A 17,560-nucleotide genomic window follows, 5' to 3' on the forward strand; every position below is an offset into this window, starting at 1 on the left:
AATGTTAAAATGAGACAATAAGGGATTGAAGAGATGGCTCAGTGGTTAAGAGCAACTACATGGGAATAACCATTTACAATGTGATCTGATGCCTTCTTCTGGCATGCAGTTGTACATGTCGATAGAGTACTCATACTAATTAATAAGATTAAATAGAAAAATGGAAGATTTTATTTTCTTTACCTCTGTGTTAAACTTTTAGTAACCTGTCTCTTTGAGGCAATAGTCACTCTGTACACAGTTGAAGTACATATATCATTGATTGTTGATAAGCAATTCTGCTAGATACGCGCAAATGATATGAGAATTTTTACTTTATTTAGAAAAAGTAGTGTCAAACAGACACTAAGTGTTTCCCTTATCTTAATTTATCTATAAAGTATGACTGTAATTGAATTGTAGCTGTTTTGGTTATAATTTTATCTGGCAGTCTTAACAGATTTCATGTTTTTCTCATTGTAGGTTTCATATATACTGGAGAAGTTGTACATCGAATGCTCACAGCTACACAGTATATAGCTCCTTTAATGGCAAATTTTGATCCCAGTGTATCCAGAAATTCAACTGTCAGATATTTTGATAATGGTATGTATCTATTTACCTGTTTGTATTAAATGCATAAAAAACAAACAACAAACAAAGGAGCAAACAAAACCCTGCAACAACCACAGCAAACCCAAGCACCAGATTCTTATCAACCTTTTCAGGGGGGAGGGGTTCTGTAGACCCAGTTTGTAAATATACCAATGTGTTTAGTGCTGCTCTGCATTCTTCTTTTTTTCTTATTTTTTTTAATTAGATATTTTCTTTATTTACATTTCTAGTGCTATCCTAAAAGTTCCCTATACCCTCCCCCCACCATTCTCCCCTACCCACTCACTCCCACTTCTTGGCCCTGGCATTCCCCTGTACTGTGGCATATAAAGTTTGGAAGACCAAGGGGTCTCTCTTCCCAATGATGGCCGGCTAGGCTATCTTCTGCTACATACGCAGCTAGAGACAGGAGCTCTGGGGTTACTGGTTAGTTCATATTGTTGTTCCACCTATAGGATTGCAGATCCCTTCAGCTGCTTGGGTACTTTCTCTAGCTCCTCCATTGGGGGCCCTGTGTTCTATCCTATAGATGACTGTGAGCATCTACTTCTGTATTTTCCAGGCACTGGTATAGCCTTACTCAAGACAGCTATATCAGGGTCCTTTCAGAAAAATTTTGCTGACATATGCAATAGTGTTTGGGTTTGGTGGCTGATTATGGGATGGATATCCAGGTGGGTTACTCTCTGGCTGGTCCATTCTTTCGTCTTAGCTCTAAACTTTGCTCTGTAACTCCTTCCATGGGTGTTTTGTTCCCTATTCTAAAGAGGAATGAAGTATGCACATTTTGGTCTTCATTCTTCTTGATTTTCTTCTGTTTTGCAAATTGTATCTTGGGTATTCTAAGTTTCTGGGCTAATCTTCACTTATCAGTGAGTGCATATCAAGTGACTTCTTTTGTGATTGGGTTACCTTACTAAGGATGATATCCTCCAGATACATCCATTTGCCTAAGAATTTCATAAATTCATTGTTTTTAATTGCTGAGTAGTATTCCATTGTGTAAATATACCACATTTTCTGTATCCATTCCTCTGTTGAGGGACATCTGGGTTCTTTCCAGCTTCTGGCTATTATAATTAAGGCTGCTATGAACATAGCATGTGTCCTTATTACCAGTTGGGACATCTTCTGGAGAGGTATTGTTGGATCTACCAGTAGGACTATGTCCAATTTTCTGAGGAACCGCCAGACTGATTTCCTGAGTGGTTGTACCAGCTTGCAATCCCACCAGCAATGAAGGAGTGATCCTCTTTCTCCATATCCTCGCCAGCATCTGCTGAATTTTTGATCTTAGCCATTCTGACTGGTGTGAGGTGGAATTTCAGAGTTGTTTTGATGTGCATTTCCCTGATGATAAGGATGTTGAACATTTTTTCAGGTGCTTGTCAGCCCTTCAGTATTCTTCACTTGAGAATTCTTTGTTTAGCTCTGTACCCCATTTTGTAATGGGGTTATTTGAATTTCTGGAGTCTTCTTGAGCTCTTTGTATCTATTGGATATTAGTCCTCTATCAGATTTAGGATTGGTAAAAATCCTTTCCCAATCTGTTGGTGGCCTTTTTGTCTTATTGACAGTGTCTTTTGCCTTACAAAAGCTTTGCAATTTCATGAGTTCCCATTTGTCAATTCTTGATCTGACAGCACAAGTCATTGCTCTTCTGTTTAGGAATTTTTCCCCAGTGCCCATATCTTCGAGGCTTTTCTCCACTTTCTATAAATTTCAGTGTCTCCGGTTTTATATGGAGTTCTTTGATCTTAGACTTGAGCTTTGTACAAGGACATAAGAATGGATCAACTTGCATTTTTCTCCATGATAACTGCCAGTTGTGCCAGCACCATTTGTTGAAAATGCTGGTTTTTTTTTTCCCACTGGATGGTTTTAGCTCCCTTGTCAAAGATCAAGTGACCATAGTTATGTGGATTCATTTCTCAGTCTTCAATTCTATTCCATTGATCTACCTTTATTTCGCTGTACCAGTACCATGCAGTTTTTATCACAATTGCTCTGTAGTATAGTTTGAGGTCAGGCATGGTGATTTCCCCAGAGATTCTTTTATTGCTGAGAATAGTTTTTGCTATCTGAGGTTTTTTATTATTCCACATGAATTTGCAAATTGCCCTTTCTAACTCCGTGAAGAATTGAGTTGGAATTTCAATGGGGATTGCTTTGAATCTGTAGATTGCTTTTGGCAAGATAGCCATTTTGACTATATTAATCCTGTCAATCCATGAGCATGTGAGATCTTTCCATCTTCTGAGATCTTCTTCAATTTTTTTCTTCAGAGACTTGAAGTTCTTATCATACAGATCTTTCACTTCCTTAGTTAGAGTCACACCAAGGTATTTTATATTATTTGTGACTATTGAGAAGGGTGTTGTTTCCCTAATTTCTTTCTCAGACTATGTATCCTTTGTGTAGAGAAAGGCCATTGACTTGTTTGAGTTAATTTTATATCCGGCTACTTCATTGAAGCTGTTTATCAGGTTTAGGAGTTCTCTGGTGGAAATTTTAGGGTCACTTATATATACTATTATATCATCTGCAAATAGTGATAATTTTGACTTATTCCTTTCCAATTTGTATCCCCCTGATCTCCTTTTGTTGTCGAATTGCTCTGGCTATGAATTCAAGTATTATATTGAATAGGTAGAGAGAAAGTGGCTGCCCTGCATTCTTAACACTGTTAAATATTAGATCGTTAAAAGTGACATAAGGTCACAGTTATGTTTGGTGCTATTTGTAATAAATTCTTCCTATGATAAATGCCTAGCTAAGTATAAATTTAATACTAATGAACTTCAGTTAGAGGCAAATGACACCATCTATTGAAATTAAACTTCTACAGGCCAGTTTCTGCAACTCACACATCAATATGCTGAACTCACCATTCTAAACTATGTAAGAGGTATTTACATTTTACTTAAGATGACAAAGTACCATTGACATTTAAATATAAAATTGGTCGAGTTAAGATATACCAAGCCTACTGACAGTAATCTAAGCCCTGTAGTCTTTGGAGAACATATAAAATGTCTTAGTCATTGTTTTTTTGTTTGTTGTTGTTGTTGTTGTTTTCTTTGAAGAGACACCATGACCACAGCAAGTCTTAATCTCTTCATCATTTAATGGGGTTGGCTCATGGTTTCAATGTTTAACCCATTATCATTATGACAGGGAGCATAGTGACAGGCATGTCAGGCATGGTGGTAGAGAAGTTGTTGAGCGTATCCTGATACATGGGCAGAGAGAAAGACACTGGGGTTGGCATAGGGTTTGAAATCTCAAAGCCCATCTCCAGTGACACAGTCCTTCCATAAGGCCAAATTTCCTAATCCTCCTAAACCTTTCAAATAGTAACACTTTATGGTGACTAAGCATTCAAATATATGATAGTTTTTTGGGGGGCCATTCTTACTTAAACCATTGCATTCTGTTCTCTACCTCCCACAGGCTTTTAGCCATATAGTAATGCAAACATGCATTTAGTCCAACTTTAGAAGTCCTAAGATTGCTGACAAGTTCAAAGTCCAAAGTATCTTCTGAGAATCCAGCCAAGTTCTCGTTGACATGGTTGGAACTTGAGCCGCTTGTGTATCTTTGTATCGGCTTCTGTTGTTGATAGTGTCCTTCATTGCTTAAGCTTTTCTTTAATTTCTTTTTCCTTTAAACATTTTTTCTCCTTGAGTACCACACATAGTTCCATTAGACTTCTCCTCATTCCTTATCTTTTCAACCTCTACATTTTGTATTTCTCTATCTTATTCCCTTTCTCACAGATCTAAATAAGAATGATTGCCAATAACCACATGACATAGTCAATATTAGGCTGGCTTGAAATCTTCTCTACCAATGCCATTAATCCACAGCTCTTCAGTTTAGTCTCAGGCAGAATTTGGGGAACAAAGACAGAAGGCAGACACTTTCTTTGCCAAATGCCATGAGAACAATTGGCTACTGACTAATATACTTCCTCTCTAAAACATCTTAAGTTTTCTCCTATCATGTACATGGTCCAAATCACACTTAGCGTTGTCTTCGGTGCTCCTACAAGGATGTCCCATTAAGTCCCACTTTAATCATCTAACCACTATTCTAGGCTAAAGTCCCAATTTTTCCATATTCCCTCAGCAAACAATATGGTCAGGCCTGTGACAGGAATACCCTGCTCCTTGTTACCAACTTCTGCCTTAGTCACAGTTCTATTGCTGTGAAGAAAAATCCTTGACCACTATGACTCTTAAAAGATAAAGCTTATTTACAGTTTCAGTGGCTTAGTACATTATCATTATGGTGGAAAACAGGGTGGCTAACATGGTACTGGAGGGGTTCTTGAGAGCTACATCCTGATCTGCAAGCAGAGAGAAAGACACTGAAATTGGCTTGGACTTTTGAAATCTCAAAGCTTACCCCTCAGTGACACAATTCCTTCAACAAAGCTACTGTATGGTCCTTTCAAAGGGCAGCATTCTCTGGTGGCTAAGCATTCAAATGTATATGCCTATAGGGGTCATTCTTATTGAAATCACCACAGACACTATTAAGAAAAAAAATTTTAACATATTATTAAATATCATTAAGATTCAAATAAGAGACTTTAGTGGATACAGGTTATCTTTAAGAGTATTTTCCCCAACTTCATTGGGAAAAAAAAAACCCTAAACTTTCATTTTCAAGTGATTATCAATTGGAGATACCTTCCAATTAGGGATGGTGGTATGTGTCCATTTCTTTCAACTCTAGGACCTTAACTATTGTAGACATATGCAAACTTTGTGAACACCATGAAGGACATTGGTTCACTAGCATGGGATATTAACAACCAGGCCTTTATGTTATTGGCATTATTGAGGGATCCATGGCTCTAGCCGCATATGTAGCAGAGGATGGCCTTGTCAGGCATCAATAGGAGGAGAGGCCTTTGGTCCTGGGAAGGCTCTATGCCCCAGTGTAGGGGAATTCAAGGGCAGTGAAGCGGGAATGGGTGGGGGAACACGCTCATAGAAGCAGGGGGAGGAATGATAGGGTTGGGTGTTTCCGGGGTGCAGGAGAGGGGATAACATTTGAAATATAAATAAAATATCCAATAAAAAAGTCAAAACATATATTTAGTATATCTCCTCTCACAGGCTGCCACATTGACTATTTCTATCTTACAATTATTGTTATAAATTAACATATACTACTTCAAGTGGTCTCTAAGTTCTTGACATGGAAAATAACTATGTACTAAGAAATCTACCTTCAGTTCTTAGCACAGGAACATAAAAGAGGGTATGTGACAATAAATATTCAATGACCAAATAAATAAAAAGCTTAAGTATTTAAGATGAATTTTTACTTCTAAGAATTTCAGGATCACTAACACTTAAGATGAAAGTATTTTCTCTTCATGAAGTAACTTTTGTGTGATGGCCAAAGAATATATAATTCCCATGATATGATACAGAAAGCTGAGTTGCTGTGTTACTTATTAATACACAAAGCAACTTGAAATACTACACAGTTTTAAATGTCATAGTAATTTACTGTCATAGCCTTTAAGTTGACTGTGTAGGATCACTGACATTTGCTATAGGATAGGAACAACCTCTTGATGGGGAGAGGTCACAGAGTTTCTTCTAAAATTAAAACATAGTATATAAAACACCAATTTTAAGGCAAGTTTTAAATGTTATAGATAGCCCAAAAGATTGCAATCTATGTAAATCGGGAACATTAATATGCAAAATCTATAAAAATAGTATCTTTCATTAGAAAAATAATTTGTAGTTCATATATAGCAAATCAGATAGTACAGTTCATTTTTGTTTGTTTGTTTGTTTGATTTTTTTGTTTTGTTTCAGGACAGGATTTCTCTGTGTAGCCCATGGCTGTCCTGGAACTTTCTTTGTAGATCAGGCTGACCTTGAACTCAGAAATCTGCCTGCCACTTCCTCCCAAGTGCTGGGATTAAAAGCATGCACCCCCACCGCCCTGAGATAGTACAGTTCTTAACAGTGATCAGTAACCTGATCAAGCATAGAATCAGAAGAAAAGGGGAGCTACTTAGTACCATTAGTTATTCTAGTTATGCTTATATATTGAATATCAAAAGTTTGATTCATTAATGATCAGGTGATTTAATTATGATTCAGGGAGCTGAGCACCAGTAATGTCTGGGCTCCTCCATAAACTACTGTGGATGGCTATGAGTTGGTTTAGATTTTTCAAATTTACTTACTTTTAGCCAATGGACCAAAGTTAGGGGAGAATTATTGTTAATGAGGCAAGGAAAATATGAACCTGTTTAGAAGTAGTTTTTTTGGGGAAATTCCAATATTCATTGTCAAGTTATCAGCAGTCCAGTCCAAAACATCAAACCGAGATCAGCAGCAGCAGTTCAGTCTAATTGGCAAACACCAAGCACAAATCAATAGCAGCCACTCAATCCAGAAGTAGCCATAAGGCTTCTCCTAATTGGCAGGAGTCCATGGAAATGGCAAGAAGCAGCCAGAATACCACAAGAAGAGTTTTTGTGCGTTTTCCTCTATGAAGTCATGACAAGCAAAGATCAGTGAAGACCAACTAAGAGTAGCAAGGAGAACCAATATAAGAGTTTTATTGTCTGTCTGTTCAGTTCTACTTATACTTTTTCCAAGACTCACATGTCTGCTTCAGCAAAACATCCTCTCATAAGACAGCTTCCAGATAAACACCATTGACATAACTGTGTCTCCAACGAAACCAGAAATTTCCACTTCCGCTATCTATGCTTAAATATCTTCTAAGAATCCGGTCAGGAGGGTTGTGATGGGAAGTAGAGCTCCCAGCTCTCTGAACGATAGGCTAGGTTCTTCAGCAGCTGATGATTTTCTTTTACTCCATCATTATTCAGTATAATGAGCAGAAAACAAATTATAAAAGACACCTCTGCTCACCTGTCTACCACTATTGTTGAACCTCAGCACTCTTCAGTAAAATTTGAAATCTGAAACCTTGATCTTCCAGTAAACAAAACTAATAGAAATATTTAGCAAATTTTAAAACTCAAGGACAACATTTATGCTAAACAGTATTTCCATTAGTATTATTCAGAAACACGAAAATAAGCTACTCTGTCACTCTACAAAGTAAATGTTTTTCCACACTGTGCTGTTTTTCACCCATTATTAACAGTATGGTAGAAATATCTTCACCCTGGAGAGATGGCTCAGCTGTTAAAGGCTAGGTTCACAACCAAAGAGATAAGTAATATCTTCACCAGAATTTGCACTGAAATGCTTATTTATATTCACCTCTCCTTTTCACAAAGCATATGAAGCCATTTTATTTTCTTGTATCAAATCAGAAATCCCTTGAAGGTAATAAGTATCCTTCCCACATTATAGGAGAGGAAGCAGCTGCATGCAGGTGAATTATGTCCCTGGTAGGAAGAGAGCCTTGAAGGCAGTTAATGGCCTACCTTTACTTGTAGCACAGACTCTGGCAGAAGGTATACAATCAAAACTTGAGTGAAGCAGACATGGCAGACATAAAAAGACTCTTGCACATGTAAAATGATTGAACATGTAAAGCTTTTAGCTATCAGTATGTGTTAATATTTTCGAGATTTAAAGCATGATATCATAGACACAGTGATAAACTGTAACAAAGAGAGCTATCACCTCTACCCATGAAAGGGCTGATTATTTCCTATGGCTAAAAGTCCCAGGGTCAAGTTCAACAACGTTTTGGTATTATTTATACAATTGTATCTCAATAGAAACATATTTCTATTCCTTTAAAATATTCTAAAAGTTAATATGTAGTTAATCAAAATACTTAAAGTAACAAGACTATTTAAAAATTTCATCTAGCTCTAGACTCATTCTTAATGCCAAGAATGAATGTTATTAATTCGACCATAAAGAAATGATTTTGAAAAATCAGAAAGCAGGTAAATTTTGTTAATAAGTACATTTTATTCATCTAGTTCTGTTCGGCTCCAGGATTTCATATATTTGAGCCTCCCTTTGGGCTTCACAGCAGAAGGTAGTCCTTCAACAGGCCTCCACCTTGTAGAATAATATGGCAGAGGTCTTTCCGGGTAGTGAGGGGTAGCAAAGACTTTTATTCTCATATTGTTGCTCATTTTTTTTATTTTGTCACCCACCCCAGTCCCTGAACAATTGTCTACATACCTCTGAACCTGTACTCTCTGTCACATAAATTTTGTTTTGTTTTGTTTACTTGGAATTGATTACTTTAAAAGAAAACTCTAGTTTAAGTACCACATTTTCCCTCATTCTTATAGCTAAGTGCAATCTCTTGAGCCTTTATTGGCTCTTTATTAGCCTTTATTGGCTGCTCCCTTGCCACCTTATCCCATTCTTGCTCACTACCCTACTCAAGTATATCTGGCTACTCTTCTTTATCAAACCAATGTCTACTGACTACGTGACTGTCTTCATCACATCTTACCCTGTTGGCTCTGCCAACCATATTAGGAGCTGTGTGAACCACCAGCATTGTGGATGAGATGGAAGGAATGAGGGATGCATTGTCCAGAAAGCAAGCTGAGTCACCTATGGAGGGTAGGCAGGACACACAGGGTTATAAGACTCTGAATGAGAAGTATCATACTCTGAGCTTCAGCATCACCTGGGAAGTTACTAGATATACAGACTATTGCTCTACCTGGTGACCCAAGCCTATAATCCTAGCTACTGGGGAAACCAAGATCATAACCCACCAAAAATACAGCATGACTTCAATGCTAGCCACCCTAAGAAACATAATGAGAACTTGTCCCAAAATAAGAAGTAAAGAGAGGCAAATTTTGAAAGCCAAACAACCAAACAAATTGCTTAAAGTCACTGGCATGGAGTTAAAAACCTAATTCAAAATGTGAAGCTGGCCAGTACAGTTGGAAGCATGGGGGCTGTAGGACCAGATTTATAGGTTCACAGCTCTGCTTTGAAGTTGAATGGTCAGGTTCTCTGAGACTCATGAAACTACTTGTTTGGGTTCCCCTCCTCCCATAAGGCTTTGCCTGTAACTCATAACTTTCATGTGCCTTGAAATCTCTAGAGTCCCTTTGAAATAAAATTACAATTTTTGACTTCTCACTTCAGAAAATCAATTCTGTAGGTAGATAATAATCCATATTTCAAAATAAGCCCCAAGTGGTATTGATATGGGCTATTCAAGCATCACTCTAACAGTTCTGATATAAAGAGTCTTGTGTAATGTGTTAGATCCTGAGAGCATATATGCATATATGTGTGCATTAAATATAAAATATGACACATATACCTATATGCAATAGATATAACCAAATATAAAAACCAACATTCAGAACTAAAGAAATGTCATAGCTGTTCATGGTCTATTTTAAGAAAGCATGATGTCCGCAATATCAAAACCTGAATTCTCATTGGTGACCTGAGTATCTATTACTGTTTCAAATTCATGTTTTGCCTCCACAGTTTCATAGTAAACATGAAAAGATTGAGGCACCCGAGTAAGATGTACACCAGAGCAGCTTCAGCCTGTGTCATCCTACAGGGCTTGGGGAGTCAGCCCAGGACCTCCTAAGCTGCTCCTGAATCTCCTGAAAGCAAAGCTACAAAGATGGAAATATAGGCATCAAGGAGAAGCAGTCTCATCATTTGTTAAAGGGATCTTTTCAATAGAAGAGTAAAATTACATCTTGCAAAAGATATTTTTGTGTCTTTTTTATGTAAGCCTGGCTTTTGTGAAGAGGTTCTTTCTCAGCATTGGTTAAAGTATCTGAAATCTATTCAATCCACCATGCTGTTTAGAAAATGGCTCATGGAAATCTAAGGAGATAGTATCCATTAACATTCATGAACTTGCTAGAGCAAAATTCCACCATGCTGAGCAGTAGCCACATTAACCGCAGTATGACCTTAGGTTTGGTTTTCTTTTGTTGTATTTTTAATTTGTGTGTGTGTGTGTGTGTGTGTATGTTTCTGTGTCTGTGTGTGGTTCTCTCTCTCTCTCTCTCTCTCTCTCTCTCTCTCTCTCTCAGTTTATGAGATATCACTTCAATCAAAGGATTCAAATTAATACCAGCAAAACTGAAGCAATTTTAAAAGTGTACACCTACCCTCTGATAGGATATAAGAGCATAAGGAGGAGAGAATCTGTGTGGGATGTCATAGAAATTCTTATTCTGAATCTAATTATAGTGAAAATTGCAGAAGTACAAATTGTTAGATGCATCTTAAGGTAAAAGATAAAAGACTTGTGAGTGTCCCCAGAGTCAATGTAATGAATATCAGTGTCAGTGTATGAAATTGTTCTTGAGTGGAGGAGTCTAGAGAGATGTAATGGGTGAAGGCAATACACGATCCCTAACTGAATCCTTTATATATAAAGAGCACTCTAATTTCAAGAAAGCCCATGGATTGAGTGTTAGCAATGTACAGTCTTGTATCCGTCTAGTTTTGTTTTCTTATATTAAAAAAATGTTGGGGTGCTGTAATGAGATTTCACAATATACAGAGGGGGAAAACAATGTAGAAAAAAAAAGTCAGCAAGATGTCTCAAAGAAGGGGTAGGGAATACCTTTTGAGGCTAAAAATATTCCCAGTAGGAAGTTAAAGAAATCCCCAAGGTTCCAGAGGAAGGGAGAGGTCTTCTCAGTGGGATTCTCTCTGTCCAAGAGTACAGGAGTAGAGGGAGCCCTGGCTGCTCTTTCCTGATCACAGACTTCCTTGGGTAGGTTCCAGTGCTGCGGGGCTTAGAAGGTGAGTTAAAAGCCAGCACCTGTGTGCTCCAAACTCCTCTTCCTTCATAGCCAGCTGAAGTCCTCCGAGGGAAAACATTCCTTGGGATAGCTATGCATCCTCAGGCTGGTTTTTCTGTAGGTAGTCATATAAGTAGGTTTTACCTAAGTGGTCAGCTTCAGAAGTGGACAGCTTGGCTGCCCCATCTATAATAAGTAGAATGTTCACCAGAATCAGGTGTCCTTTCTTTCCTTTTGAGACAGGGTTTCCTCTTCTAGCCCTGGCTGTCCTGAAACTCACTCTATAGGCCAGGCTGGCCTCAAACTCATGTAGATCTGCCTTACTCTCCCTTCTGAGTGCTGGGATTAAAAGCAACGTACCACCACTGCTCAGCAAGCTTAGATTTTTATCAAATATTTAAAGTACACTCAATCTTTAAATGTATATACATGTGTGTGTGTGTGTGTGTGTGTGTGTGTGTGTGTGTGTGTGTGTGTATGCATGCGATTTTGTATGCCAGATAGTATTTGTAAACAGATTCCCAGTTATCCATCTAAAATTGAAGTAGCACAATGTCCTGATTTGACAGGTTGATACATGTACATATGGCCGCTCTTCCAGAATTGAGGCATCTAGCTTTCTCCTGTGTTTCTTCTTTCTCCTGTTGGGTTATAGGCACAGCTCTTGTTGTCCAGTGGGACCATGTCCACCTGCAGGATAATTACAACCTGGGAAGCTTCACATTCCAGGCCACACTCCTCATGGACGGGCGCATCATCTTTGGATACAAAGAAGTAAGTGACAAATTAAAGATGCCTCTTCCCATTGACCATACCCATAACCTTTCCTTTGACTATTGTTATGAACTTCTGATCATTTTCTTACTTCCTGGTTTCTTTTGCTGAATCAAGTAACCTTTTCTTGTACTGAGCATGTGGGTTAAGATGGGGTCGCTTCTTCTGTTTTGTATTCTGATATCATTAGTTTATGAGTCATAAAATATGAAATTATTTAGAGTGTTAGGAGATATAATAAGGAATATCTAAGAAAGAATGATTATTTTTAAGGATTTTTTTATTCCTTGATATTTATAATTTTAGGTTTAGTGGAGGTCTGGTGTGCTGATTTCTTATTTTACTCTGGTCCCCAAATATTAGTTGATATGAAAATAGTTGAGTTTAATACTGAGTTTCAGGAAAGTAATGCCTATAATTTTTACAAAAACCTAATAAGAAGAATTAGTAGAACCTTACTGACCAAGAGAACAGGAGAAATTAAATTATATCTTGTTTCATATTAACAAACTGACAAAGAATGAAAATTTACAAAATTGCAACCTTAAGCTTTGTATAATGTTTAGAATAGAATAGCAGTGCATTTGATTTCAGACTTTGTTGACAGTATAATGAAGACTTACTAGATGAAGAATATATGGGAAAAGGTAACAAGAACTATACATGTAATTTTAAGTCAGTAGTAGTTACAAGAATTATTCTGACATAAAAATTATTAGTGGGTATGTTTACCATAGAGTTAATTTTAAGACAATTTTGTATTCTGACATCATAAGCATTATGTCACTTAATTTTCTGAAATTTTGAATATTTTATACTATTATAAGAAATAGTTAAGAAAGAAAAATTTTAAAAGATGTTTTGATCTATATTTTCTTTTAAATTTAAGGATTTTTTAAAGAATCCCTGATTTTCAAATGGTTATGATAATAAAAGGTTTCACGGTGACCGTCTTTTCTGAAATCTATGTATGCTTTGAAGTTGGCACTATAAAACTTCACCTAAATGCAACAACTTTTTTTAAAGCTAACAGTTGTCACTTATTTTCATTATTTGGACAAGACTTGCCCCTCAGAACTTTATTTGCTTGGGGCACTCTGCAGATGCAGAAAGATAAAGCGGTGCCTTGCTCTGTATTGCTTTCTCCAGGAATAGGTTTAGCTATCATTGTACTAAGCTACAATGCACTTAATTCCCAGTGTACTCTTACAGCACCTTCCCTTGAAGCTAGGAAGAGTTCTGAGAGAATAGTTCTTAGAAGAGAATACCCGCATTCATTCCCAGAGTTTATTGCGGCCTAAGGGATTTGATGGAATGTCTGCGAAACATCTAGAAATGGTTTTGATAGTTTTAATTATCACTGTTGGTTTAAACCGTTTCTGGAAAGATCAGGGTCAGAAAGTCCGATGTGTTCCCCCATACCCACCATCAACATTGTCAAAACAGAAACTTGTCTCTTATTCTGGCCTCATTCTCTAACTGCTATGATCAAAATTGCCATGTTTGTTTACATTATCCTTAAGGACTGTCTCCCACTGCAGAGTCCAAGCCAATTCTTTTGTTCCTTCTCTTTTCTCAGTTGGCATTTCAGAATGTTTTTCATCTTTGTCCATTTTAATCAAAAAAAGAAAATTTCCTGTTGTGGTTTTCCTGAGTTCGCATGGGGACTTGTAAGCTGACAGACAGTTCAATGCTGCCTGACTTTCAAGACTATGTCAATACCTCTCTACTCTGGCCTGTGAGTTCCCAGAGGTCTCTACCTAGTATCTGCTTTTCTATCCTTTTTTTTTTTTTTCAGAAAGCAGTTTCTCTCTTTTTATTTCAGATCACTTTCTGTGTGTAGAATATACTTCCAAAATTGATGTAGTTGACTGCTAGAATCGTTGACTTGTCTAGCATAACCAAAGTCCTAAGTCCCATCCTCAGAAATGCACACACACATAAAAATCTTTCTGAATTTCTTTTTTGTAATTACTTTTTCAAAGTAAGAGTCACTTTCCAGAGCCAGGGAGATGGCTCAATTGGTAAACTTCTTACTATGCAAGCATGAGGATATGAGTTCCGCTCCCCAGAACTAGTGTTAGAAACAAACACTTGTAACTCTAAGACTGGAGACATGGAGACAGATGAATTTCTAGGACTCACTGACCAACCAGCCTAGTCTAGTTGATAAGCTCCCAAACAATGAGAAACCAACTCTAGAAAATGAGGTGGCTGTCTCCTAAGCATGACATCTGAGCATGAACTTTGCTCATCACACACATTGCACATGAGTATATAATGTCCCTCTGAATTTGGGCGTAGCAAATTTTCACTTCCAAGGAAAATAATTTATAATCACATGACAGCAAGAAATACTGCTCTTCAAAGCTTGTCATCCTTTACAAAGTTCTTTCACATGTACATCCAGGTGTTCAATAGTTCCTGGATGTTTCATCGCTTTTCTGTCTCATCAAAGCTTCAACACAGTAGTGAGCAATAAATGCTGTGGATTGAGCGTGCTGTACAATACATGGTGACTTTATACCAAAGCAAACCAAATAAAAGAGAGTAAATAATGTACTTAGACACATGATTAAATAAAGGATAATTTAGAATTAAATCAGTTTATTTGGTGTTCCTAGCTTCTTGATCATTTTCTTTCCAAAGGGACTATGCATATCACTTATAAAGCAAGTTATTTGTGTTTGCAATAAATTTTTGTTGGTATTTACAAGTTAGAAATTCTTTATATTAGGCTCTACCCAATTGTACAAATACAAGCATAATCGGAAGGGTATTCCAGTTAGTCTGTAAAGCCATCATTGAAACAGTAGACAATGTGAATAAGAAAATCCTGTGTATCTTTCCAGAATCAAGAATGGAAATTGTAAAAAGAGACGTAAGCACAAATAGCCGTGCCCAATATTGTTCTTTACAAACTGAGGACAGCTTTGCTTAATTTTACTATGTTTGGGGAAAGGGAGAAGAAAAAAATATCTTCCTTACATAAATTCACCAAAAAAGAACTTGATTATATTGTAAGTTAAAACTAATACTGCATGTCATGCAATACGTTTCATTTCCATTGCTGTCGTGATTATATATGTTATTTACATTTCTCTTTGTTACCATTGGCATATCAATCACCCATTCCAACCTTGCAAAGGCCCTCCCATTCTGCCAAGCTTCCAAATATTCATTTTTCCAACAGCATTCTTTTTTTTATTTTTTTTCATTGTTCTGAGTAGATAAAGAATTATCACGAAATAACCAAATCCATTTCCACTTCCCATAATAATCTTGCTTCTCTGAGATTGCATTAGGGAATTGCTGCTTCTCCCTAAACTACAATAGGTATATATTTGCACATAGCTCTCACTGGTTCGTCAGCACTGTCAAGCTCTTCTTCGCAGCTGTACTGTTATTAGCAGCCTAAATTCCCTCAGACAGTTTTTTCCTCTGAGATGGTAGGCTTGCATTATTCAGCCAAAGGTTTGAAATCCTGTTTTGAATAAGAACCAGGTTCTTGTTGTCACCTGGTTGCTTATTTAGCTAACATCAAAACAGTTTACTTAGGGCAGAACCAAATTAGGGAAAATTATTTTTGTTAAAAATAAAAAATCCCCCCAATTCTTGATCATGATCCTTTTCCCTTCCCCTCTACTACCCCGGGGAAGCCCTGAGTGCCAGCTGAATGAATGAAAGTGTGCAACCTCAGAAAGGGAGAGGCGGGGGAGTGGAGCTCTAGAAAGTACCAGAGACCTGGGAGTTGCAAGACTCTCAGTACACAAAGGGAGGGACCTTAGATGAAATGCTGAACATTGGGCAGAGGGAACTTGTGAAGTCCACCTCAAGTAGAAAGACAGGGCATCAGGTAGAGGGATAGGGTTGTCATCCCACAGTCAAAAACTCTAACCCAGAATTGTTCCTGTCTAAAAGACAGGGACAAAAATGGAGAGGAGACTGAGGGAAAGGAGTTCCAGTGTCCAGCCCAACTTGGGATCCATCTCAAGGGGAGGCTTCAAGACCTGACACTATTACTGATGCTATGGTGTGCTTACAGACAGGAACTTAGCATGGCTGTCCTCTGAGAGGCCCAAGAAGCAGTTGACTGAGACAGATGCAGATCCTTACACCCAATCAATGGAGTCTATTGATAATCTCACAAGGAAAATGCTTCCTCCCTGAAATGTATTATCTCCAGAGTGTGTCCTTGAAGCCGCTGCTGTCTCAGCAGGTGATGCTGGCTCCCCTGCTATACGACCTTAGTGTAGAAGCTTCTCCCACCTGCCTGTATCTCTTCACTAGAACATGTGCTAGACAAGAAATTAGAAAACAAAATGATTACTTATTATGAGTTATGGACTTTATCCTTTCTAGTTGGTAAATTCATTTAAGAGATAATGTTGGCCACTAAGTTATTGTAATGCAATTTTAAAAACCACACACATGGACATCACAGATAATAGATACCCACACAGCTTAGGAACAAGCCTTCACACCAATTTTCTTCAACAGCAAGTCTTAAGGAGATTCACTAAGGAGAAACGTGACTATTTATTAAGTGAAATCACTTACAATCTCTTCTACCACTGAAGTTTTTAAAACTGATATTCCTCACTGTGGCATTGACTACTTCTTCGGTGGAAAACATAGTTAATTAATAAGTCACCAAGGCCATCAAGTTCTGGATTTTAGAGAATCCCTTTTGCAGTTACTTTTTTTTCCCCTTTGAGGACTATTCCTCTTATTTTAGCTATAATGACCCTTCATGCATGGCTATAGCCTGGAATTCTTAAAGATTAACAGTTGTTGAAGTTGTACAATTCATGAAAGAAAAATACAGAAGCCTAAAAGAACTCAATGGTGAGACTTATCATTTATGTATAAAGTACATGTCTTCTATATTGGTTGCTATATGAATAAAAGTGTTTGATGTATATAAATATAATATAAATTATATATGCACACATATATAACCAACAAATTATAAATATAAGTAGGAAAATTATATGTATGTAATTTCATGTGATATATATACACATATATCACACATATATGATATATAACATACATACAAAAATATATAAGTATATAAGTATGCATATATGTCTATACATATATATATAATATATGCATATGTAATATATAATTAATATATGTATATATAATGTGTGTGTGTATGAGTGTATAGATATAGATCAATGTTTGGAAAGTTAGGAAAGAATAAAGGCTAATGAGAATCTCATTATGAAACATGTATATGGAAAATATTGACAAAGATAATTCCCTGAATTTTAAATATATGTGAATTATATTTCAATTGCTTTATTATTAGCCCATCATTCATATATTGGAATATATATCTTTAGTTATCCATATTGGAAAGTCCCTAATGTTTTAAGCTTTTTATTTCCTCTCCAAATGTAGAAAAGTGATGAATTGAATTGTTCTGAAAACAGATACTGTGGGTAA

At 37.0% G+C, this 17,560-nt stretch overlaps 1 protein-coding gene across 2 annotated transcripts in view; it reads left to right on the top strand.

The window, feature by feature from the left end:
* Positions 1-17,560, top strand: part of Plxdc2 (plexin domain containing 2) — a 405,393-nt gene that overhangs the window by 282,385 nt on the left and 105,448 nt on the right. For both annotated transcript variants that reach the window (XM_006497531.3, NM_026162.6), the window contains exons 5-6: positions 463-585; positions 11,985-12,103. In XM_006497531.3, coding sequence (XP_006497594.1) covers positions 463-585; positions 11,985-12,103 — 242 coding nt within the window. The remainder of the gene's footprint in view (positions 1-462; positions 586-11,984; positions 12,104-17,560) is intronic.

This window comes from Mus musculus, chromosome 2, assembly GCF_000001635.26.
Source record: "Mus musculus strain C57BL/6J chromosome 2, GRCm38.p6 C57BL/6J".
Taxonomy (NCBI): domain Eukaryota; kingdom Metazoa; phylum Chordata; class Mammalia; order Rodentia; family Muridae; genus Mus; species Mus musculus.